This window comes from Doryrhamphus excisus, chromosome 17 (assembly GCF_030265055.1).
Source record: "Doryrhamphus excisus isolate RoL2022-K1 chromosome 17, RoL_Dexc_1.0, whole genome shotgun sequence".
Lineage (NCBI taxonomy): Eukaryota > Metazoa > Chordata > Actinopteri > Syngnathiformes > Syngnathidae > Doryrhamphus > Doryrhamphus excisus.
In genome coordinates, this window is record NC_080482.1 from 5,299,959 (window position 1) to 5,324,531 (window position 24,573).

Below are 24,573 nucleotides of genomic sequence, written 5' to 3' on the forward strand. Positions count from 1 at the left end.
GTATCTGCTCCACTACTTGTTCATTCATTTTATGTGAAGTTTTATTCCGCAAACATGGGCTGCTCCTCATCCAGTACACAGAATGTGGATCAAGAGAAACGACCAGGCACAAAGCCTGAGGGGAGCAATGGCGATAGTGTGGGTAAGTTTGAAATACTTTACTTTACTTGACTTCACTTTACTTCCACAATGACCTGTACATGTTAAAATAGGGAGATAGGTATCTCCGTGATTCGGAAATAGACCTTTTCTAATCTCTGGGTAATATGTGATTTTTTATTTTTCCTTGGGGTGGGGAGGTGGTGGCGCTCCCAGACATGGGCAAGACATTAGGGTCTTAATAATGTAATGGTAATGGTTTTATTTCATTTGAACATGCATCAGATTACAATTGAATGCATCACATAATCAGTTCACAGTTCCACATGTCCAAAAGGAGTAGGAAGAAGCAAAGCTTATTAAATCCTACCCCTCCATCTGGTACTTTTACAATCAGTAACTGTTACATTTGTTCACTTCCTGCTTTCCTAATTTATTTTTATTTTTATTTTTATTTTTATTTTTATTTTTATTTTTATTTTTATTTTTATTTTTATTTTTATTTTTATTTTTATTTTTATTTTTATTTTTATTTTTATTTTTATTTTTATTTTTATTTTTATTTTTATTTTTATTTTTTGTCACGTACAGAAGTACGAGGTGATATGACCATACAATGACATAATAATAATTTGTTCACTTCCTGCTTTCCTAATATGGTTTAAGGTTTGTTTTTTTGGGGTTTTTTTTTGTCCCGTACCGAAGTACGAGGTGATAATGTCAATGAAACATTAAATAAAGTCAAATAAAAACTATGTAACAGGAGAATCTTCCACTTCTCTGGTAGAGCAAATCTGTTTAGCATATTAGGGCATCTAGATCAGCACTAATATTTGCCCTATTAGCTGGAAAATTAATTCATAAAGGCCATCTGCTACAAAATAATTGCATTATCACATCAGTGCATCGCATCACACAAACGCACTTTGACCACTGAACATGCCCGTACGCCTCGTCGCTCTCCAGGCACGCACCCAGACCTGAGCTTGGTTCCCACAGCCCGGGCCGGAGATGCCAATGCACACACAAATGCTGACACCAACAACCAATAACAACAAATGACAATTTGGTTTGGAATTTGTGCACCGATTCTTGTTTGAATATGATGCTTTCACTGTAGTTTGAAATTTTGAGTTGTTATCCTACTTATTAATTTACGGTACATGCATTGGGGTTGGTCAATAAATCATTCTTGATTTCATTTTTCTAATTTAAGGAAATGTTTCCGTCCAGTACATGCTAGGAACAGGTTTGCACAAACCGTCTCCAGATACATGTACGATAGAGCCTGATATCGTATGTCATCCATGCCCTCCCTCAGATCCCTCGCCTGGGTCCCACCCCCTTTTTTTCCCCCCAACAAGCCATGTCGCTGTTTTGACTGCCATCGCTATCATCTTTGGCAACCACATCATGTTGACACACCAGTCATCCATGTAGGCTGAGACTCTCATGCTTTGTCATCGCCAATCATCTTTCTGCTCTATGTGCTCCGTGGGGCTCAGTTGGAAGGGTTTTACATTCAGAGGATATCTTTAGGGGAGAAAAATCGAAGGTCTTATTGAAAAATGCATTGAAAACTCAAATAGGTGGTTGTCACATGATTAAAAGTTTCAAAATATCTCATAATAAACGTATGTTCATTTTTCCCATAGGAAATAATGTCAATCCTCTCAATCTGATCCAGACACCCAATAATTAAAAAATGATTAAAATTTGTAATCAGATTAATCACAGTTTGATAATTAATAATGATTAATGAAGAATGATAATACAGAATTATACACATTTGTATGTATTAACAGATACATACAATATCAACATTTTTATCAAGTTTCATGCGGTCTCTTTAATAGCAGAATATTTGAATGAAATATTATGAGCATTAATGCTAATTTATTATGATTAATTATTAATTATGAGCATTATCGTATTAAAAACACCACATAATTCACATGTTTTAAGTCTGTGATTTCAAAAAATGTATGAAAACCGAGGCAAAAGTTTGTGTCGAAAACCCAATCATAGCTAATCTGGGTTGACTGTATATTGAATATTTGGTTTTGCATTTAGTCATCTTCGGTATATATGATGCTTAAATTTACTTTGAAGGTTTAATTTAATTTGCTTTAAAACGTTTTTGCTACCACTTACCAAAAATAAGTAATCAAAGCAAACACTCATTGATTAAAAACTATGACAAAATAGTTAATAAGAAAGAAGAGAAGATACTTTTGGACAACAAGACATGACGCTGTAAATATGTAGACCAATGGTGGTGTGGCCAGTGCATCTTGCAAATTTTGTGAGCAGCGCAGTCTGGCGCACCCACACCTCCGTCCCTCCCACCGGTAGGAGGAGAAGGAGGAACACAGCGGAGTGTAATCTTAACCAATCAAATGAACGCCTCTCATTGAGCACATTCTACCATTAAGTTTTTTTTACATCGGCTGCACGGTGGTGAAGTGGTTAGCATGCAGGCCTCACAGCTCGGAGACCCGAGTTCAATTCCACACTCGTGTGGAGTTTGCATGTTCTCCCCGTGCATTTTCTCCGGGTACTCTGGTTTCCTCCCACATTCCAAAAACATGCTAGGTTAATTAGCGACTCCAAATTGTCCATAGGTATGAATGTGAGTATGAATGGTTGTTTGTCTATATGTGCCCTGTGATTGGCTGGCGACCAGTCCAGGGTGTACCCCGCCTCTTGCCTGAAGACAGCTGAGATAGGCTCCAGCACCCCCTCCCCCGCGACCCTTGTGAGAATAAGCGGTAGAAAATGAATGAATGAATGAATAGTAAATAATCAGCAATTGAGGCTGCACAGCGAGTGGTTAGCGCGCAGGCCTCACAGCTAGGAGACCCGAGTTCAATTCCCCCCGGGTACTCCGGTTTCCTCCCACATTCCAAAAACATGCTAGGTTAATTAGCGACTCCAAATTGTCCATAGGTATGAATGTGAGTGTGAATGGTTGTTTGTCTATATGTGCCCTGTGATTGGCTGGCCACCAGTCCAGGGTGTACCCCGCCTCTCGCCTGAAGACAGCTGGGATAGGCTCCAACACCCCCGCGACCCTTGTGAGGATAAGCGGTAGAAAATGAATGAATGAATGAATGAATATCGAACTACCACACTATTTGTCCGTCTACTGTAGTTTTATCCAAAAGCAGGCCGTGTCTTCAGTAAAGTCAGTAAAATGCGAGTGAAGCTAGGGCGTGTCCAACAGATGCCATCGTCATTTCCTCTTCATCCAGGACTTAACTTTAATAAATCTGACCTTAAAGTGAGGAAATGAAAGCATATTTTCTCAATTTGTTTTGCATTCTTTGAGTCTTATTGTTCCCGTAATATTTCCTGTGATACATTTTTCGTTAGCAACAGATGATGTCCATTGTCATTCTTCTGACCACAGAACGTCCATATCTGTCTTGAGTCAGGTTCAAGTTTTTATTCGGATGCCCGATTGTCCACAGTTCTAAATCTTCATGTCTTTGCTTGTCCCTCTGTTGACAGCCGTTCAAAATGGCGTCATTGCAGACGCCATCGAGGACCAGACGCAGTTGCCTGTGTGTGCCTTGGCAGATGATCTTCAACTGCACGCTGACGATGGACTAAAGGCTGTGTTGGTGGTAATGGAGGCTCAGGAGGATCTGGGCTCCGGAGAAGATCTCTTGGCTCATTCTGAACCACAACCAGAAGCGGTCAACTTTGAAGAGCCGGGTTTAGTTGCTGCAGAAGAAGAAGCCTCCACTGACTCTGCATCTGCTGGTTTAATGGTAGAAGATGTTGGTAATGAGGAACGTGTGATCGTCGAACCCCTTTGTGAGGCTTCAGGGGAGATTCTTGGTATGGAAGATGTTGCCACAGTGCAGGCTCTAGAAGATGATGGAGAGATAAAAGCTGGGGCTGATGCTGAAATTGTGAAGACGGAGGTTTCTGCGCTAGAACCTGTTGAAGTGATTGAGTCTGAGGTACCTCCTGCAGAAGAAATGAAGGCTGACGGAGGAGCTGCAGGAGTTGCCGAGACCCCAAATGAGGATGCCAAGCCTGTTGTAGAACCAGTGGTAGAAGTTACGCAAGAGGCAGTCGCCGAGGTCCCTGCGGATATTCCTCTTTCTTTGGAGGCTCCTACGGACAGTTCTCCACAAGTTCCCACATCAGAAATACAAATGGGAACTCATGCTCCACACGAGGTGGCACCAAATGAAACAACAACAAGTGAAGATTCCACAGCTGAATCCTCATCTCCCAGTGAAGATTTGGAAGCTGTAATAGATCCACGGATCGCGGTGGCGACCATTCCAGAGATGCCTCCTTCATCTCAAGTTACAGATGATACGCAAGTCGAGCAAGAACCTGGGACTGAAGAGGACAACAAAGCTCTTATGATGTCCTCAGAAACTTCCTGTCCCACCCAAGCAACATTTACCCAGGAGCCTGCCTCAATATCTGAAAAAACTGACTTGAAGGACCTGGTGTCTTCACTGTTGCCTTCAGAAGCTCAACCAACATCTGAGACAGCTCCATGTTCAGCAGAAAGTGACGGTGACGTAGAAGTTCCTGCTACTGAACCCACACGAACAGACACCGAAGCAACTCTGACACCAGTTTCTGCTGGTCAGATCTAGGAACCCTTGTCAGAAGGTACATGACACATCGTTCTTCTTCTTTAATTAGCTCAGACAAACAGGAAGTCCTTTCATTGGAGGCCTTGAGGAGTAAAACTACTAATAGACGATGCTTAATTTAACACATTATAATTACATACCAAACATGTCCAGACATCCTGATTTTAGGAGAAGCAGTAAGACATGATCACGGACTGAAAGTTCAGACTAATCTGAGCATGTCCACACAGCTGATAAGATCTTGTTTACCATCCTGTAAACAATTAATGCTAAAAGACGCTAATCTCTCAAGTCGTCATGGAGAATATTGACATTCTACCCAACCATGCAGAGATCAAACACGTTGTTGGCTAGAAACCAAAAACACGCTGAATTCTTCCACCGTCTTGGTAAATTCCCAGGTCTGAACTCCATTGTTTGGAGGAGACGAGAGACATTGTTCGTGTGTGGACGGCTTCACACCCACACTCACGCACATAAGCACGCTTAATACATAAGCACGCTTCACCTTACATAAGACAAATGCTGTACAAGACTAACTACATTCCAGTCATCATGCAGATGGAATAGGATATTGCTGACTGACATTAAAATTGATTTGTTTGTACGTGATTGTAAAAGTGCAAAATTTTATTTTGATTTGTGATTTAATTTTAATGCTCGTGGCGGCGCACCATGAGAGGTGTCCACATTTTCAGCTGACAATTTCATGACAAAACAGCGCACCATAGGTGACCGCAAAGCTCGCCAGCTCCGACCCGGTCTATTCTTGGCGCAGGCAAAGCGCACCATGCGCAGTGGTAAATTGTCCGAGAGGCGCACAGTGCAGACACGTCACCAAAAGCCTCACAAGCAGGTTTTTCACACCGTGGGACCTCAACCTGACGGCAGCTGAAAGTATGATGCCAACCGTGGTCGCTCTATAGGGCAGGTGCGCCGCGGCTGCGCCTAGTCTACGAAATTCGAACCCTATATGTTATTTATTGTTTAGAGGTCTCTATTAATGTTATAAACCATACTGTCTTCAGGTGAAAGGCGGGGTACACCCTGGACTGGTCACCAGCCAATCACAGGGCACATATAGACAAACAACCATTCACACTCACATTCATACCTATGGACAATTTGGAGTCGCCAATTAACCTAGCATGTTTTTGGAATGTGGGAGGAAACCGGAGTACCCAGAAAAATCCCATGCATGCACGGGGAGAACATGCAAACTCCACACAGAGATGGCCGAGGGTGGAATTGAACTCGGGTCTCCGAGCTGTGAGGCCTGCAAGCTAACCACTCCTCCATTTATTGGTGATATTATTTAAACTAGACAATACTTTTAATTGTTTTTCAGTACCATTAAAATATTACAAATAATATGGGAGCAGCAAGTGAGTGAAACACATCATTGTGTCAATGCCTTAATATCTTGTACTAGATATTATATCATGTACTAGAATACCGAATACAAAATGTGGAAAGATAAATATGCAACCATTCTCTGACTGTTTTTTTTTGTTAATCTTCCAGGCATTCTTCAAAATAGACCCAAGCAACACGCAAAATGGATGGAGGAGGATACATCAGGATAATAACACAATCAGTATGATCTGCATAGGTGTGGTCTCACAACAGTCTAAACCCAGCTTATGTTTCCTGTTAAAGGGTGAACAATCCAACGTTCTGCTTCACAAAGATGCTGTGGTACTTTCCTAACACCTCCTATTTGATACCCCAAAAAATCTGAAAGATCAGGCCCCACTTTTATGGTCTGTACACTTTTTTTTTCCCCACTGTGGCTTCTCACCGTTAGTCCTTTTAGTTTGTAAACAACTATAAAATCATAGCAAGTATCAACCTACTTTTAAAAATTAAATAAGGATGTTTGTGAAACAACATTTTTGGTGTCAAAATATTGTTGGCTATCTGGGGGTTAAAGCTATTTCCGACTTTGAGGGGACAATTTGTGAGTTCCTTGCTTTATCAGGTCTGGTTCGAGGTAACGACCGTGTCGTTGTACAAGAGTAGTTGATCCTCGTTTGGTTCTGGATCCATGCTTAGTTGATTTATGTCCATGGTTCTATAGATTTCTTCAGCTTCTGCACTCTTGGCCACTTTAAAGTTTGTTAAAAGTATTATTTTGAGACGGTGAGAATGATCCCTCTACTGTTGCCCTCGTCCATCACTTTTTCACCGATATTGTCTTTTCCAGGTCTGTCATGGGTGTAGGGGGTGTAAGGCTTAACCCCTGATATGAGTCTTCTTTCCAACTAGTCAACATTTGATTTGACCTTGATGAATGATGAATGATGAATATTCGCAGACTAGATTTTGTCTTTTTCGTCTCAAGGCGGAATACTTTGTTTTTATTACAATTGGTAGTCATGGTAATTTCAGTGTGTTCCATGCTTTTCCTCACGGTTTTGTTCTTTAATATTTGTTCATTAATGACTTATTCATCAACACATTTCCTGTGTACGCTGGATAAGTTAATGTCAATCTAACAAAACTAACATATAATGTGATTCAGGCTGGGGGGGGGGGGGTCTGCATGAAAGAATATTCCTCCTATGAAATTTATATGTGATTCCACCAAGTGTAAGGAATAAAGTTTCCCCCACTAATCTTAGTGTGTGTATTCAAAGAGTATTATATTATATTATAAGAGTAATATATTATTTGGAATAATATTATTATTGCAATTATGTAGTAATTCCCCAACAATGTTGAATAGACCCATTTTTAGGACGCATCCATCAGAGGGCCTAAGACAGCGACGGCTTCAATTTCAACCAGTCCGCCCTAGTGCACACAGACAGAGGATGGATGCTTTAGTTTTTTATCAGCGATAGCATCAGTGGAAACTCAAGAAAATGACCTGATACGATACGCACCCTGGGAAGAGCAGCAACCTGGTAGGCGGCTCTGGCTGGGAAGTTGGTGCTGAAGACTATATACAGGAAATATATCAGTTGATGCTCTGCTAACTTTGTAGAAAATATGATAACAGTTCACCATTTTTATGGCGGGCTTACTTTAACAAAGAGAGGCACGATATCATCAACAATAGAAAAGAAATATCATTCATTGAGCAAAATAGGTATTTGATCACCAAGCAATGTATGACTTGCAGAAACCATTGTTGGAAGCTGTTGCTTAGCAACTCAAAGTTTCGCCTCCACAGATTTCTTATGGGATTAAGGTCCACAGAGTTGCTAGGATTTTTTTTTTTTTTTAAAGGGGACCTATTATACTATTTTTCAGGACTTTCGGGACAAGCAGCTTTCTTGATCTTCCAGAATCTGCGCCTCTTCCAGTAGTTTTTTCTTGATTTTTCTGCCTACCGCCCAAACGTTTAAACGTGTACTCCACCCCAGCCCTCCTCCCGTAGAGCACACTCTGCTGTGTTTGATCACACTTCCAAGCGCTCCCGAGGACTTCTGTACACATAGGTCTGTGTTTACTGAGTGCAAGCAATCAAAAATGTCAGTAGAACTCGGTGTTAAAAAAATAAAATCTATAAAGCACAGCATGCTGAGCCATCCAGAACTGCTTTTAAGGCAGGTCAGAAAAGTGTAAAAGCATAATAGGTCCCCTTTAATATTTACTTGTTATAACATGTAAATTAATATTATTCAATGAAGTTCTTATCTAACAGTTTTTCTCTTGATCATTTTCATATAAAACACAACTAAATTACTGTGAAAATAGGCTCTTTTGCTATTTCAAAAAGGCAGTTTTATTAAAACAAAAACACTTTTTTCTAAACTGTTAAGAAGCTTTTCCACATAGAGACACACCGCCCTCAAGTGGTTGCTCCCATCACACTTGCACCACTTCAGCAAGGTAAGAAAGCAAATGAGCTGAAGGCCTCAGGCTGCAGAGGTCCACTATGAAGTCAATACCGGAGTAGACTCCACAGTCAGGACAGGAAATAACCATATTTCACCCCTGTAAGGTTAATAAGTGGCAGATTTTCATGAAATACATAAAGGGTAAATACAACAATTTGTTTTAAATGGTTACAAATAAATAAAGCCTTCATTAATGAAAATCTAATAAATAAATTGACTCATGAAATCATTCACAGAAGGCGTATTTGCACATTTTGGGGAAAAAATTATTTCCACTGGAAGTTTTATTTTGGCATTTCCTGTATTGTCAATAAAAGTGGCCTGCAGTGGAAGTGGCTCCACAGTGGATGTCTGCACTCCCGTAGCACAACAAAGCTCAATGCAGATTATTGCAAAGTCCATGAATAGTACTTACATTGCTTGTAAACATCATTGACTGTGGTGAAGTCCTTCATGTCAGTGAGAAGAACAGTTGTTTTGACAACTACGGGAGACAGTATAACAATGTTGGAGATTTGCTATATATATATATATATATATATATATATATATATATATATATATATATATATATATATATATATATATATATATATATATATATATATATATATATATATATATGTGTATGTGTGACTAAAAAAAAAAGCAAGTAATATTCCATTTTGGGAGTGTATATTACTACCATGTACTTTCTCCTCACCGTTTTCATAACCACACCCAGCAGCTCCAAGGATGGCACCCATGTTGACAAGAGCCTGAGAAGATCACAGCACCTTGTATTAACGTTTAAAATCGTGGGCTTGTACTTGTACTGTATGATGATGTAATTATAAATTCTTATGAACTAAAATTGCATACTGCGGGTGTGGTCACCTGTTTGGTTTGGTCCTGAACGCCACCTTTCACCAACTGTCCACTTGTGGGGTCCATCCCCAGCTGGCCTGAGATGTACATGGTCCGGTCCACCACGACTGCCTGGCTGTGGGAGGAAGAATAGGAAATAACTGATATTATTCAATTATTAATATGTCAATCTTTTCTTTGCAAATGACTATTATTATTATAAAGGAACTAATTAAATATTGTGCCTTATGAGTGCATATATTAATAATGCTGAGTTAAATTTGTATTACATTTAGTTGAAAGTTTAATCCAAAATCAGGATGAATAGACGGCAGTATAGCTTTGGGTTGATTATTTACTTGCACTTATTTATTTACCTGCACTTTGCACCCTTATACAAAATGATTGTGGTATGGTATATTTTTATTTTTCTTCAATTAGTTGTTGAAACTTTCTCACCTGTACGGGCCGATGGCAGAAGGAGCTTTTTTTGTGCTGATAATCCTCCTGATCAGTGCAGCCATTTGAAAGAACGGTGCAGCAACTAGCAAGAATACGCAAATGACAGAAGTTTTGCAGAGAACATATGTGTTTTGACCCAGATACGCCGCGCTGGATGATGACGTCACTAAGCGTGACTGCTACAGCAACATAAACTGCCGTCTAGAAAACATCCTTACTTTGTATATTTTCCCTACAATTAAAAATATGAAATCCTGAATGAATCGAATCAACTGACCAGAAGAAGAAAAAGAATTAACTGTATTTCACAGGTACACTACAACTCCCATGACCGCCACATACCCGGAAGAAACTACAATACAGCACGCGCTGTGCGTCTCACATGCTAGCTCGCTAGTCGGTAAAGTGTAAAGAAGACAAAACTACATTTCAAGCAGAATTTCTTGGCAATAATTGAGGTGAGCGTGTGATATATATTGTTATTTCATTCCTGTGTAGTTTGAAAATCCCACCATTCTTCGCGTATGTGTGGAATATGGCTTGGTAAAAGACTGTGATAGTTTTCCAGTTGGGTGTATGGTCAGGAATGAGCACAACTGTCATTTAGGGAATACAACCTTTTGCTTCCATAGAAAATGTCTGCTGCTAAAGTGAAAATGCGACAGAAGAAAATGAGAAACCAACCCACCAACGTACAGTATTCTTCGTCGCCTGCGGATGTGCGGGGAAGAACACAGTCCAACGGTAACTCCTCTTTACTGTCGCTATTAGTTTGGGGTCTGTCATTACAATCATTATTATACTTGCCTAGTCACAACACAACACAATACACTGCTATTTATTCATATGAACTATTAAGGCACCAAAACAAAACTGGGACAAATGAATGGGATTGTTCTCTCTCATCTCTGATGTCAACACAATGCAATGGTTCCTCAGGTGGAGATGGTGGTGGACCTTCTGGCAAAAATCCACCTTCAGAAAGAAATAAGAGCAGTCGCCAACAGGGTGGTTGGGTCCGTGGACACCAGAAAGATGGTGGAATCTATTCTGACAAGATGCCGCAGCATATTACTGGTAAACTACGCCTCTCCAATGTAATTTGCCAAACTAAGGCAGACACAAGACATGTCAGATGTGGTATTGTTTACATTTAATTGTAAACTCCTCTGTCATTCTTGTCCATAGCTGGGCTCTTTGCTCAGGCGAGGGCAGCAGAAGTAAGTGCAATGCTAAAAGCTGTTACCAAGACAACCGGCAGCTGTAATGTATTTGGAGCCCTGCCGAGGCACATGAGGAGACGAGCAATGAGCCACAACACCAAACGCCTTCCTTGCAGGCTGAGAGAGATGGCCAACAGAATGGTAGTGTTCCTTGTGGTTCCTCTATTCTAAAGCTTTTTAAAGCGGTTCGGGAGTCACTTTGATTTTTGGTATTTCTTTTGCCTATCCACAGCGAGAGAAGTGCTTGCAGGCCAGCTCAAAAGGGAAGAAGGAGCAGAATAAAACCAAGAGCCGCAAAGCTCGCCGCCGTCACGGAAATCTGCTTTTGGAGTTCAATAGGCGGCAGAGAAAGAATGTTTGGCTGGAGACGCACATCTGGCATGCCAAGCGTTTCCACATGGTGAAAAAGTGGGGCTACTGCCTTGGAGATAGACCAACGTTAAAATGCTACCGCCCCTGCTACCGAGCCATGAGTAGCCATTGTCTACTGCAGGTACAGATCCTCACATACTGTCAGGTTTAATGGGTTAGTCACATAGACTATAACTATTTGTGTTTCTGCCACAGGACCTTTCATACTATTGCTGCATAGAGATCCAGGGAGAGGAAGACAAACTACTGGAGTGTTTGTCACACATGACCAGCAAGGAGGCCGGTAAGGATGTGTGATACCTCAAACACAATTACAGAGTCGTAACATGCATTTTTATTTTTACAGGTCCGACATTTGCTCAACGATTGTGTCTGTCAGGACAAAGACAGGGCAGCGTGGTGGTGTATCGGGCAGGTCAGTTCCCCTCACAGCCCCTGGGCCCTGTTACATTCTTGTGGAGAACCCGTGAACAGGGCTCAACTCATAGGCAGCTGTGGATCTGGGCTCATCCCACTCTTAAAACGGTACGGTTGTTTTTCTTCACCAATTATTTGGAACAAACATTTAAGGAAGTTCTAGGTAGAGCTTCAAAATGCAAAAAGAAATGAGATTGAGACACAATATATTTCGAGTAAGCAATTTATTGTGAAAAGGGGTGTCTGTTAGCTTATCAACAGTTTAAGACCACAGCCTTTAAAAGCTAAAATATTGGCAAAAATGTGGATTCAATGTCGTGTTCTGTCAGGTATTCACACTGTCATGATGTCTTTTGGCAAAGGCAAAAGGTGTCTCGCTTTCAACACGGTCAGATTGTTGCGCTGCATTAGCAAGGCTTCTTGCAAAGCACCATTGCTGCACAGTCTTTTTAAACTTCTTAAATGATCATGAAGGTTATGGAACAAAAAAGTCAAGTCGTAGACCCCCCAAAAAGTCACTGACCCTGAGACGGAGGATGAATTCATTTGATTTCTCCATTACTACTTTATGCATTTTGAAGTTCTACTTAGAACCTCCTCTTGCAATTAATTAAAATATTGATTAGTAAAGTATTTTTTTTAAACTATTCAGGAGTGTTGAATTTTTACACTGCTGATTTCAGGACATCCTGCCCGAGTTGCAAAGTGTGTGCCAGTGTAATGAGGCTGTGATTCCGCCGCCGCCTTTGCTGCAAGAGACGGATACAGATGTTGTCCCCCCCATCGAAGCTGGAAAAAACCCAGAAATCCAACATGTACCTGGAACTAAAAGAAAGCGAAGTCGTCAGGATAGGAGTGGACCTCCTGCTAAAAAGATCCTTGGTGACGGAACCAGACCACCCAACACCCCTGTTACTTGGAAATCCAGTTCTACTGGAATAGTGATAAAGTTTGTGTAGTTTATTTCTTGATTTTATTTCTTAATGACAGAAAAATAAACATTGTTTATGAATATTTTTTGCAGTGATCTCACTATGGAGATTGTACGATATCGACTGATTGGACCTCATTCTCATTCTGTGCTCACCGATACTTTGGAAGCTGCTACAGATTGTGATGTAAGAATTACTTTTACTAGAATGAAAAGCAATCATTTAATTTAAATATACTAACAAACTTTTTTTTTGTTAATCAGGAATTGAGCAAATCCCAGCCTTCATGCCTCTGGTGGCCTGACCACTGCAAGGATAAGAGCAAGATGCTTCTGCATCAGCAACAAACTGATGTCTTTCTCACACTAAAAGGTTTACTCTTTCCTTTTTTGTTTGTTTTTAATCAGCAATCTAATGACTGTTTTGTACTTCATATAGACATCTACTCGACTACAGAGCTGCCCCCAGGCACAGTGCTGGGGCTGACAGTTGATGACCCCAGGCTGGCGATGCCAACAAAGAGGGTTAAAGCGTTGCCGTGTGTGAAGGAAGCACAAGGTAATATCTGTCTGAACACCGAAGCAGTGCAAAGATGGGCTGCTAATTGTGGTTTACTGTACATACGTGCCATTCTTTGTGCACATACGATCCAATCTTCACATTTGAGACCATCTTTTCTATCAAGGTCTTATTTAGTTCAGGTTTAATGAGTCCACCTGCATTAAAACACAAATGTGCTTTATAATAAGCAGGTCAGAATAAGTCTGCTGTTCCATGCCCTGAGGCTGTTTCACAGAGTACGCATCTGGTCCTGTGCTCCTGGGGGGCCTCTGCTCAGCAATACAGATGCTCCAGGTTCGAATCCTGGCAGGACCCTGTACTCTAAAAAACAGCATTTGGGACAGACAACAGCTTATTCGCTGCCTTTTTAGAGATTTAGGAAGAGTTATCACTGGGATAGGCTCCAGCTTCCTTGTGACCCTGAACAAATTATTTTAAAAATGAATGGATAATACGGAAGAACTGTAACTGTGTAACTCGCCTCTCCGCCAAAGACTGCTGGGATAGGCTCCAGCAGACCCGCAACCCTAGTGAGGATAAGTGGCATTGAAAATGATAGATGAAGGATGATGAAAATCAGCTCATATCAAGCATTAAATTAAAAAAGTGATTTCATTCATCAGTAATCTGCTTTTTATGTGTACGAAGGATGAATGAAGGAGAGACTTCTTGTCTTCTGTAGGTAAGGTAGTTTTATTGCGTGCATATACAGTATATTTATAAACTGTATATGCATACATATACGTACATGCTCCTTTAGTAAGACAGAAGTCCCTTTTCTTTAAACACTAACCATGGTTCACACTTGAGCGCATTGTTTGTGGTCAGCGGTAAAATGGAAGCTAAAAGATGTGCTAATGATGCTGATGTGCATACTCTGTGTGGTGTGTAATTTCTTCCAGGGGTGAATGAGGAGAAGATAAAAGAACTGTCCTTGCGTGGCGTGCCAGAACACTGTTGTCAGAGTTACTTGTGGGAACAGTCTGTGCGCAACAATGTCACTGATAATAAAATTTCAGAACAGGTATCAGAAAATCTGAGTTCCAAAACTGAGTGCATAAATGACCTGCACTACCCAAAGACTTTACATCTTAACAGGAGCTGAACCGCATGAGAAGTGACGTCCTCGTACCGGGTTCCAGGCTTACTCCCACTCCACTGCAGGGTCGAATCCCCATCCTGCTGGTGCACCAGCCTGGCAAGCAGGTGGGACATGAGATGAACTCCTGGGGCGCTGGATGGGACGTGCTGCTTCCGAAAGGCTGGGGCATGGCTTTCTGGATCCCACTGGTGGGTACCATGGACCGCCTTCCTCCATTAGTATACTGTTTGTTAGCTTTATCTGTTTTTAAATTAAATTTTGTTTAATAAACAAAACATTGAAGATTTATGTTATATTGTCAGGCCACCCTAGTAGAAGAATAGTTCAAATTGATTATTAAAGACCCGAAACTGATTGTGCACGTGACACACATAGACGCAGCCTCAGAGAAGCTTGAGTCTTATTTGCGATGTGGCTTATATGTTTAGTTTCAGCAAGCCCTAGTAAACTCACCCTTCTATCATTTGTTTCAATTTTTTGTTTCAATTTTTTGTGTTACCGGTGAGCTGGAGCCCTATCCAAGCTGACTTTGGGAAAACCACGGACTGAGCCAATAACGGAGCAGATATCAGCAAACAAACATCCACACTCACATTCACACCTATTGGATAATTTAGCAGTTAGCATCACATGCATGTTTTTGGAAGGTGGAAAGAAGCCAGAGTACGTCTAGAAAAATGTGTGTGAACACCGTCGGCCGCCGTGTAGTCAACCTTGAAATCGACAAGATTGAACCCCCCCCACCCCCCGAGGTTGATCCGGTGTTTACTCATTACTCTGTCATCCTGCCAGGTGTACCGAGGTGTTCGCATTGGTGGACTAAAAATGAGTCTGACACACTCTCAGAATAAAGGTGCTCCCCACTTCCCTCATGACTACCCAGACTGCCCTGCAGGAGCTCGATTTCAAGACGAGCAGGAGTCGGTGCTGCTTGAAAAGTTTAAAAGGTCAGTTAAATACTAAAATAGCTGTAGCTTTTATTTATTTATTTTTTGATGGCCAATAGCTTTGAAGTGAAAGTATTCTTCATTTTAGTATTGTTCCCTCATGCAGATAAGCTGTTAATAAAGCTGCTCAGTACTCGGTTTGTCTCATATATATAAGCATCACTGCCCCGATGGTTTCGAAAGAGTTTGACCTTTTGCCCTCCACTCTAGATGCCCGCCTGCCAAAAGAACCAATTACATTAAACATGGCTGCCTGGCTCCGTTCTGTTGCCCTTGGCAACAGCTGGCTGAGGAGTGGGATCTTACTGGAAGTGAGGCGGCGGAGAGACAAGGAGACACTCGGACTGAAAGCACATCGGTGATGCAGTCGGCGATGACATCACATCAAGACGCTGCTGTGGCAAAGCCTGCGACGCACTTCACAGTTCTCAGGTATGTTTACCCACAAACGTTTCCACAGTCCCCTGTGGAGAATTATTAGCTTACACAATAGTCAACTTATCCTTATATTGCTATGAAAGTACCTCGACAAAAACAGTGCTCCAAGGCCTGCTTAATGATTGGTGTGTGTGTCTCTTTTATCGGAATGATGCATAAAAAAGTCTGACAGACCACATTAGAGATAATAGCGATAACCCAGCAAAGACGATCCTACAAAAGCTTCCCAAAATGTATCATCTGACTCGGGTTTTACTGCCTAGATCTAGATCACTACGCCTGACTTTTACCAGTAATCACATGACTTTGTTTTGTAGAAACATAAAGTCATTGAGGCTGCTCTCCAGTTGGTGCAGACCCACTTCTTCTAAAGGTCAGAGGTTATACCATGTCAGGGAAATGCTGCCTCTAAACCATGCGGCCAGGGTGGCTTTCCTAACAAGTCACAAGATGAATCTGGTTTGGGTACGCCTGTCACTGTTATTGAAGGGCAAACCAGACCTCCACGCCATGGTCTGTGTGCCCACAGTGGAGGACCTGAAGCTGCTGAACAAAGGGCCAGGCAGCAGTGGGCCTCAGGAGCCCCTCCACCGGGACACCTTGAAAAATACAATCAAACGTAGCAAAAAGGGAAGCAAGAAAACTCTTGTACAGCGTCAGTCTACTGATACGACCGAGGGTAAACACGTTCCTTCTGATAAAGACTCTGATTTTGTGTTGGGAGTGTGGCCAAATCCCCTGCCGAGCGTCACGTCTCACTGCTCCCGAGTGACTCTCGGCTGGGTCACTCAGGCCGACTTCTCGCTGTCGGCAGGCTGTGGGGAGGCTCTGGGTTTTGTGAGCGTCACCGGTCTCATTCACACCCTCGTCAGTCAGCCGCCGGAACACAGGGGAATTGTGCTGCTTCGCAACCCGACGTCTCTCCACTATCGTTTTGCCAAAATCAACATAGAGGTTTGAAGTTCATGCAGAAGAGAACTTTTTTTGTTGTTGCATGCTAAGGGATGGTATGAAGCAGGTGCCGCATTTTAGTGGGAAAATACTTCATCAATGCTTGAAAGTGATAGAAACGGTTTGAAATTAAACTGATTCAAAAGCAGCAATTTTGGCACCAATATCAAATAAATCAACACAATACCAGGCCCTAATATGCTTTCTTTGTACAGAAACCCTGGAACATAAAATTAAATTAATTTTGAGCGGGGGGACTTACATTTGTTAGACACTCGAGAATTGAGCCCAACCTGAAATTGCTTTCTTTGGATGTATTCAGTGTCTTTTGAGTATCTTGAAAAACGCCATGTAACTCCAAACTATTATTTTTATGAAATAAATGGATTTCAAATGCATCTGCATCCAGACTGTCACAGAGTTTGATTGAATTGGATCCATTTCAGATAACATTTTTTTTGACTTGAGGGTATTAAAAGTTGAGTAAGAGAGTAAGATGATTACCATCACCTTCACCAAGCTCTCGCCTCTAAACGCCAAATTAAACAACACAGGCAGTTTAAGATCAGGCACTGAACTCAACACTTTAACATTGAATCTTGAGTTCCTTAATGTGTGGGTGGTAGGTAAGTTTGGTTGCTTGGCAACCCCTAAGTTTAGATGCCGCTTTGTGGTTTATATGAGGTGAAGTGCGATGTACATACACTATTGCATATGTAGAAGGGCTTTTAAATAATCCACCTCAACCACGAGCATGATGATTCCATTCATCCCTCACCGTCGGGGGGGCAGAAGTACTTTTTTTATTTATATGCAGACATAAAAGGATCAGATTTGTACATTTTTCTTTAACATACAAGTCGTCACACATTGAACCGTTCAGTTCGTATTTTGACCGTTGTTTCTTAAAATCTCCACTCCAATTAAAAAAAAAAACAAAACACCACAGAGGAGTGTGTCACTAGTGTCCGATATAAGTGGCCACACCGCCCATTTTTCTCTCACTTCTGGCCCAGTCCAGTCCAGGCCATGTGTTCACATACTTCCCCAAAGTCCCCACAGATGGGTCTGGTCCTAAGACTCGTCTGTTTGGCCAGCTCTGTTACACATGAGCTTGGCTGCCAGCGATCCATATGTCTGAGTTTTCGCCTCAGGCTGCACTTTGTCTGTTTGTCTCCTCCCTGTGAATAAGCGAGGAAAGTTCATTTATTTTAGCGTAATGCCAATTCTACACGGTCCATCACAGTGGACCATGTCTAACACAAACACCTTGTGTTCACTCGTCAAATGAATAAATAATACCGAACTTACTTGGGACCGTATCCATTGCAATAAAGTTCCGATCTTGTTGCTTTGCTTTTGGTCTGTTTCGGGCTATCAGGAAAACTCCAAGGAAAGACAGAAGGCAGCTAGAGACAAAAAGATGCACATTAGTATTCAATAAGTCAGTATGTACATATGAAATACTGGGGTAGTAAATAATAATGTTTTAGTCAATACTCACCCGAAAATGAACATGAAAATATTCAGCAATGCTAAGCCTTCAAATTCCTGGTAAAAGATTATCCCTGGAAAACAAAAGGGGACAACTCATTATCTTACTTACCCGAGCACTAAGTCAGCAATACATGACTGTACAAGTAGGAATACTGTATGCATACATTTCTACCTCAAAGTTTCTATTGACAGTCCGTATACATAATAATATAACGACAGGTCCTTCAATCATAATGACTTCATATTTTCAAGTAATGTTAGTGCTACACTTATTTTTATTAATAAAATCCAACCAAATCTGCAGTGCATGCTTTTAGCAGAAGAGCTGTAATTAGGTTTTACCTGCATCCTCGCCATGTGGAGCAAATGGACTCATTACTTAAGTCATTAAATAATTGCTCTGTGCTTAATGGTACAGTCCATCCCATGCAGCTCATTAGGCGTTCTCAATGAATTTCGGAAACAAGAAATATCAACGAATATTTTCCATTTCATTTTGAGACACTCATCAAGCTAGATCAAGGGTAGGCAAACTATGGCCCGGGGGCCACATGCGGCCCAACAAGCGTTTGAATCCGGCCCGCCAGTTGCTTTCTAAGTATTTCAACTTTTAACATACAAACTGGCAACATGACTTGCAAGTCGGATGTCGTATTTAGTAAAAAAAAAAAACAAAAACAAAACTGTAAAATAAATTTTAGTTTGATGTGATGTTTAAAGTGCTCTGAAAAAAGGGACATGACTTAGACAAATAATTCAAGGAAAATTATAAGCATAAAATAGTGTGTGTGTGTTAAATATATGTTCTGACCCCCTGGACATTTTTTTCTGCAGCTCACAAGTCAAAATATTTGCCCACACCTGATCTAGATTGTAATTCTACAAACTATAACAATATTCCCATAAATACAAATGAACTACCTCTATGATGACACTGTCAAGCAATAATTGTTGATACATTTATTAGGTTGTGCAAGTGTTTTAATATTGTGGAACGACTCCTAATCCCCATAATGATGCTCTAAAAACATACCTGCAACGATGGCACTTGCAGTGAAAAACACAAAGTTGACGGGAACAACCTCTGTGGCATCAAACATCTTCATTGCCTGATTAAGAAATCTGGAGAAGAAACAAGAATCTTTTTTTTTAAGTCAATCCAGCGAAAGGCTTTGATTCGAGGAATAGCAAGCCCAAACAACTCACTTGATTTGAAAAGCACAAGATGCCACCATGATGACGAACATGACGTAGAAGATTGGGTAGATGAATTGCAGATGACCTTTTATGGATTCTGTGATCATTCCTGACACGGCCTTCACTGAGATGACCGTCAGAGAAGCTGCAGAAGCAACACCCGCTGAAACATCCATTTGCGGTAATAGATATTCTGGGGTAATTAAATATGAAGTATATGCCGCTGACTGGGTAACGGCTAGAAATGATAACTGACCCCAGGTCTGCTTCGGTAACCAGGCAACAAAGCAAACTCATGACCTAAACTGTTTAAATTCCTGACCCATGCGCCCTCAATCAAGCAGCTCGCACTTGTCCATACCAAGCAGCGCCACCAGCAGCATCACAATGACAATGTGCTTCATATTCTTCTTGGTGTAGAGAAAGAGCAGGATGCAAAAGATGATGACCTCTATTGTCTATGGAGAAAAAGGGGAGGGAGAAGTTAATTTATGCAGATCCCATTTCCTCAAACTTTGTACAGAAAATGAAATTTGCTCTCCAAGCTTTTCCCTGACAACGTTATCTGTGTGACAAAGTGCTGTTTGCAGACAAAGAGCAGCACTCTTTAATTGAAACAAATCACCGTGGACAGGGGGAAAAAAAAAAATAAAAAATGAAATGACGGGCTGGCTATTAATGAGAAGAGCCAAGAGCTGTCCTTGTGAGGCTGATAGCATTCAGCTGCTCAAGGACCTCTGGCAAACATCGGCGAGTTTTAACAGATGGAGAATACACAAGTAGGGTTGGGGAGAAGGGGCGAGCTGACCTTTAAATGCCTGGCCACAGTATCCCCGTGTATTTAATGTGTCTGTATCCACTGCATGACTCTTTAAACCTTCATGGCATGAACCTGTAGCTCCTTCCACACTTGTATATGTCTTAGTTTGAAAAGGTTTACGTACCAGGTAGAGCAAGAAGTGCCAGCTGATGGCGTAGAACTGGACCAGATGAGCTGTAATGTGAGTGGATGTGTGGGGGGCGAATGTCACGAGCACGTAGGTTCCTGTTATTGCCAGCGTGCTACCTAAAGAGGCATGAACAAATATTCCAACAAACATTGAAATATCACAAATAAATAGAGTAGATCCCCCCCCAGTTACGTGCAAGACCACCCACGAATAGCAAATAAATGCAAGTCATTTTTGGTGCTGCAGTGTAAATGGACTTTTACTTATATAGTGCTTTTCTACCTTCTCACAGCGCTTTGACACTGTTTACCTACTAATGATGCAGCAGCCGGGGGTTGCTGCTGTGCGGTGCCCCATACAATATGGCAGCTTTTCCCTTCTAGTAAAGATCACTTTACTAACATTCATCACACAGCGACTTAATACTGAAAAGGTGTATCTAACAAATGTACAAACAATATGATTTTATAAAAAAGGAACGCATTCATTGGGATGCTGCAACGACGTCAGCCAACCACTGGCTCCCTCTGCTTTCTATGCTCCTCCAATGAAATAGTTTTCTCAAACAAAACGCATGATTGGAAATGTGTGTTAAATTTTGTGTTAAACTCGTATTGGTACATGTTTCTATATTTCCGAGGTATAACGTTTGAGTGTTAAGCTGCTGTGTGATGAGTTAATGCTGTTTGTAAGATGACGCAGTGACCTTCAATTTCTAGTGGGTTGACAAGCTTGTCATAGTTTTTAATAGCTCATGATTGGCTTTTCCTCTAACTTTAGTTGGTGCAGCTAATACACCACAATTTTCAATAAATATAATTTCTGCATGTTTCCGACCATGCACATGCAACAATAAGAGTGTTCTAATATCATTCCTAGTTTCTTCTCATTGTATCAACAAAGCCTATTTGATCAATCTGAACTTTAGTAAGTTATTTCTTTGCCAGCAATCTGTTTTATTAGTGTTTTCTTACCTAAAATGTCCGAGACGCACACCGTCTCCTTCAGGAAAATCACAGATATGATAGCGCTGGCTGGAAAGTGAACATATATTTCCATTAGTTAACAGCCACTACAGCAGTTTATTAGTGTCAAAGCATAACTTAGCCGTAAGGCAGTGTTATTTCACACTCTGACACTATATCATTAAAACAGCAACAGTCTAAACACAATAAAACTGGATTGAAATCAATATTACAGTCGGTCAGCACTCCCATCCACACTGAGCTCCAATGGTGCTACTTCACCAGCAGTGCATTGACACACGATAAAAGGTAATAACATGAAATGTGTTGGGTTGGAAGGGATGGGAAGTGGTTAAGACTTAAGTGACATACAAACACCGTCTATGAAATCTGTCAGAACGCTGAGATAGATGGCGCTCATTAGGACCTCATAACATCGCCAGCATGATATTCCATTCAACATGCTTAATGAGCTCATTAGTCAACGTCAGTGTCCAAAAAAAAAACATATTGACAATCCAAGAGGCTAGCCTCACATTGTCTTTTTTTTTTTTGTGTTAGCCCCGGGATATGCGGTAAACCGAGACTAACAAAAAAACAATACAGTGTTGGCCTCCGACTGTGATTGATTGTGTTGCGGGACCGTAGACACACACACAGACGTGTCAATAAGGACGCACAGGCACAGATGGATGTACACACAAGCGCACAAACAGTATGATGCACAAATCAAACAAAACGAAAGTAGAACCGACAGACAAATATCAACCAAATCCACGCAGAAAGGAGTTAGCTTGATTAGAGTTCACTGTACTGTAATTAACTAACAACCAGATCGTCACCTTGAAAGTTGGGTACGTAAACATATCGATAAGCACATCGAGTTGTTGAGTGACGAAACAAAGCCGGCTATGATAATTCGGTAAAAGTCAAGGCATGCATGTGCACGATTCTGCAAAGGGATATCGCTGACTAATTGCTAGATTACAAAGACTCCTTAAGCAGACGGTTGATCGATATTTCAAACAGTGAGCATTAAAAACTCACATTATACACAAATTAAGGAATGAGGCTGTGCCTTTGGGAGCAGATGGGTTTTGCCAAGTCACCATAGCAACACCATATAAAGTGAGATCCACACAGCTTGATAAAATGAGAAATGTGACAACAGGAACCTCTGGGGTAAACAGTTCTGTCATACTTCCTGTGGGGGGATTTGTGTGTGTGTGTGCGCATCAGATTACTGTGTCTCCTCTATATAACCCCTCGGATGTCTTACCTAGGATTCTCCTGAGGGAAAACACATCACACCATTTTTAATCCATCATGGTGTCATTTTGGCAGAGGAATGTCATAATAATGTTTGCTACGACACGGTGCACAAGTATTTGGACAATGGGGTTTATGGTTTAGCCTTCATACACACCTATATATGTGTCATGTGTCATAATTAGACTTTCTGAAGGGGAAAAAATGAAACGAGAAGGAGCAAGTGAAGAACTAAGCACACGTCTCCAAATTTGGTGATGGGTTGATGGGCTGATTTCATTGTGGCTAGTGGCTATGTCAATCTGAGCCCCTGAAAATGGACGTATTCTACATAAAACAGCTGCAATTACATATATTTCAAAGAAAAAAAGTGTATCATTAGTACAAACTTCAGCCTTTGCTCTTCATTTAATTTTGCTAATATTTCAACTTTCTTTTTAAATAACCTTGTCATTTTTGTTTCTTGTAATATTATGACTTTAGTCCCATATTTTGACTTTATTCCCATAACATTAAAACTTTCTGCCAACAAATGTTTTTCAAACATTACAACTTTATTTTCTTTCTTTTGTAACATTCTGATTTTAAAAAAAAAACAATGTATTTTTCTTTAATATTTATACTAATAAAATTAAGTTTTACATAATACAACACGTTTATTCTCATACTTTTTTTGTCGTTAGAATATTTTTTTTCCCTTAATATTTTCACTTCATTCACCTAACGCAGTATTCCAAAAATTGCAAATTTCTTTGTTGGGTTTTTTTTTCTTCATATTATCACTAAAAATTAAGATCCTTCTTAATATTTCAACTTTATGCTACTAAACTGACATACATTTTCCAATATATTATTCTTGTAAAATTATGCCATTTTCCTTGTTAAATTACAACCTTTAAAACCTGTAACCTGTACCTGTACATTTACAACCTCTAAAATTACTTTTTTTTTGTTTGCTTTCTTGTTAAATTATATTTTTAGAACATACTGCACACCCCTGGGCCACACTTTAAACACCCCCATCTTACATTACCCTCACCACACCTATGAAAATTTGTTATTGTTCTACATGAAACAATTTTTATCCTTTTGTAGTAGAGTTGATACTCTTTTCTAGTGTCATATTAGGTATGTATATTATAAATAGATAGGCAAGAATCTGTTTAGAATATTGGGTATACACGTACATGTATTTGTGCTTGTGATGTGAAGTTCAGCTCTTTCGAGAAACGACTCCTTTGGCTCAGCTCCCAGAAAAGAGGCAGCTCTTTAAGCTCCCTCACGGCTCCTCTGTTTTTTTTTTTATTGCTTTAGTTGATTTCTGACCAAAATAAATACACAATTAATTTCTAATGTCAAAAATCATATGAAAAGCTTTAACAGGAAAAAAAAATGGCAGCCATTTTGGGAAGACCGCGTTGGACAAAACAACAAACCACATCACCGGAAAGCCCTTGAGGTCCTCTTCACAATACGTCGAAATAAGGCTGTGACAGGCAGAGGACAGGAAGTCCTCCCTGCTTATTATAATAATAATAATAATAGTAAAAATGGGTGAACATTTTGTCCCTTTTCTTATTTACTGTTAAATCTAATGATGTTTTTGAAGGTGACCTTGACTGCCACATGCCAGGCTCATTCCTCCAAGTGATTAAACGCCTTCTCGGCAAAGTCAAGGAGACGAGAGGTGAAAAATGGTTCTCCATTAACAATATTTAGCAGGCTGCTGTCGTATCTAATTGTGACAAGTGGTCTCCGTGGACAGGAAGAGTGCTAACGTGAACACACGGTTGCGTTCCTCTAGTAAACTCAGCCAAGGATCCCTACCCCGCCACGTTGTGTCGGTAGTGACATGGCTGAGACTGACTC

At 40.7% G+C, this 24,573-nt stretch overlaps 4 protein-coding genes across 4 annotated transcripts in view; 2 read left to right on the plus strand and 2 right to left on the minus strand.

The window, feature by feature from the left end:
• Positions 1-7,258, plus strand: LOC131105110 (cytadherence high molecular weight protein 1-like). Its single transcript, XM_058052881.1, has 3 exons — positions 1-142; positions 3,613-4,743; positions 6,252-7,258. The coding sequence occupies exons 1-2, from the start codon at positions 55-57 to the stop codon at positions 4,725-4,727; spliced, it is 1,203 nt and encodes a 400-aa protein (XP_057908864.1). The 5' UTR covers positions 1-54; the 3' UTR covers positions 4,728-4,743; positions 6,252-7,258.
• LOC131105113 (2-iminobutanoate/2-iminopropanoate deaminase-like) lies at positions 3,139-10,615 on the minus strand. The gene is made up of 7 exons (XM_058052886.1): positions 10,572-10,615; positions 9,881-9,965; positions 9,452-9,557; positions 9,279-9,333; positions 8,991-9,059; positions 7,616-7,671; positions 3,139-7,523 (listed from the first exon to the last, which is right to left on the minus strand). The coding sequence occupies exons 2-7, from the start codon at positions 9,943-9,945 to the stop codon at positions 7,464-7,466; spliced, it is 411 nt and encodes a 136-aa protein (XP_057908869.1). The 5' UTR covers positions 9,946-9,965; positions 10,572-10,615; the 3' UTR covers positions 3,139-7,463.
• Positions 10,188-17,601, plus strand: pop1 (POP1 homolog, ribonuclease P/MRP subunit). Its single transcript, XM_058052872.1, has 16 exons — positions 10,188-10,341; positions 10,516-10,627; positions 10,823-10,960; positions 11,072-11,247; positions 11,339-11,599; positions 11,674-11,761; positions 11,825-12,003; positions 12,579-12,844; positions 12,920-13,013; positions 13,091-13,199; positions 13,266-13,385; positions 14,291-14,412; positions 14,487-14,678; positions 15,283-15,437; positions 15,648-15,869; positions 16,193-17,601. The coding sequence occupies exons 2-16, from the start codon at positions 10,519-10,521 to the stop codon at positions 16,833-16,835; spliced, it is 2,874 nt and encodes a 957-aa protein (XP_057908855.1). The 5' UTR covers positions 10,188-10,341; positions 10,516-10,518; the 3' UTR covers positions 16,836-17,601.
• Positions 17,588-24,573, minus strand: part of LOC131105111 (NIPA-like protein 2) — a 13,682-nt gene continuing 6,696 nt past the window's right edge. Inside the window, exons 4-11 of the mRNA XM_058052882.1 lie at positions 21,445-21,504; positions 20,465-20,586; positions 19,882-19,978; positions 19,530-19,665; positions 19,357-19,445; positions 18,331-18,394; positions 18,138-18,235; positions 17,588-18,007 (exon numbers count right to left, since the gene is read on the minus strand). Coding sequence (XP_057908865.1) covers positions 17,901-18,007; positions 18,138-18,235; positions 18,331-18,394; positions 19,357-19,445; positions 19,530-19,665; positions 19,882-19,978; positions 20,465-20,586; positions 21,445-21,504 — 773 coding nt within the window. The 3' untranslated portion in view covers positions 17,588-17,900. The remainder of the gene's footprint in view (positions 18,008-18,137; positions 18,236-18,330; positions 18,395-19,356; positions 19,446-19,529; positions 19,666-19,881; positions 19,979-20,464; positions 20,587-21,444; positions 21,505-24,573) is intronic.

Bases quoted from the DNA above. Each gene is read 5' to 3' on its own strand.
- LOC131105113 (XM_058052886.1), bottom strand. From the start codon at position 9,945: ATGGCTGCACTGATCAGGAGGATTATCAGCACAAAAAAAGCTCCTTCT. The intron at 9,334-9,451 runs GTGACCACACCC...TGATCTTCTCAG, and splicing joins TTCAGGACCAAACCAAACAG to GCTCTTGTCAACATGGGTGC. The intron at 7,672-8,990 runs GTAAGTACTATT...TCCTGTATATAG, and splicing joins CAATGATGTTTACAAGCAAT to TCTTCAGCACCAACTTCCCA.
- LOC131105110 (XM_058052881.1), top strand. From the start codon at position 55: ATGGGCTGCTCCTCATCCAGTACACAGAATGTGGATCAAGAGAAACGA. The intron at 143-3,612 runs GTAAGTTTGAAA...CTCTGTTGACAG, and splicing joins GAGCAATGGCGATAGTGTGG to CCGTTCAAAATGGCGTCATT.
- pop1 (XM_058052872.1), top strand. From the start codon at position 10,519: ATGTCTGCTGCTAAAGTGAAAATGCGACAGAAGAAAATGAGAAACCAA. The intron at 11,600-11,673 runs GTACAGATCCTC...TTTCTGCCACAG, and splicing joins GTAGCCATTGTCTACTGCAG to GACCTTTCATACTATTGCTG. The intron at 12,004-12,578 runs GTACGGTTGTTT...TGCTGATTTCAG, and splicing joins CTCATCCCACTCTTAAAACG to GACATCCTGCCCGAGTTGCA.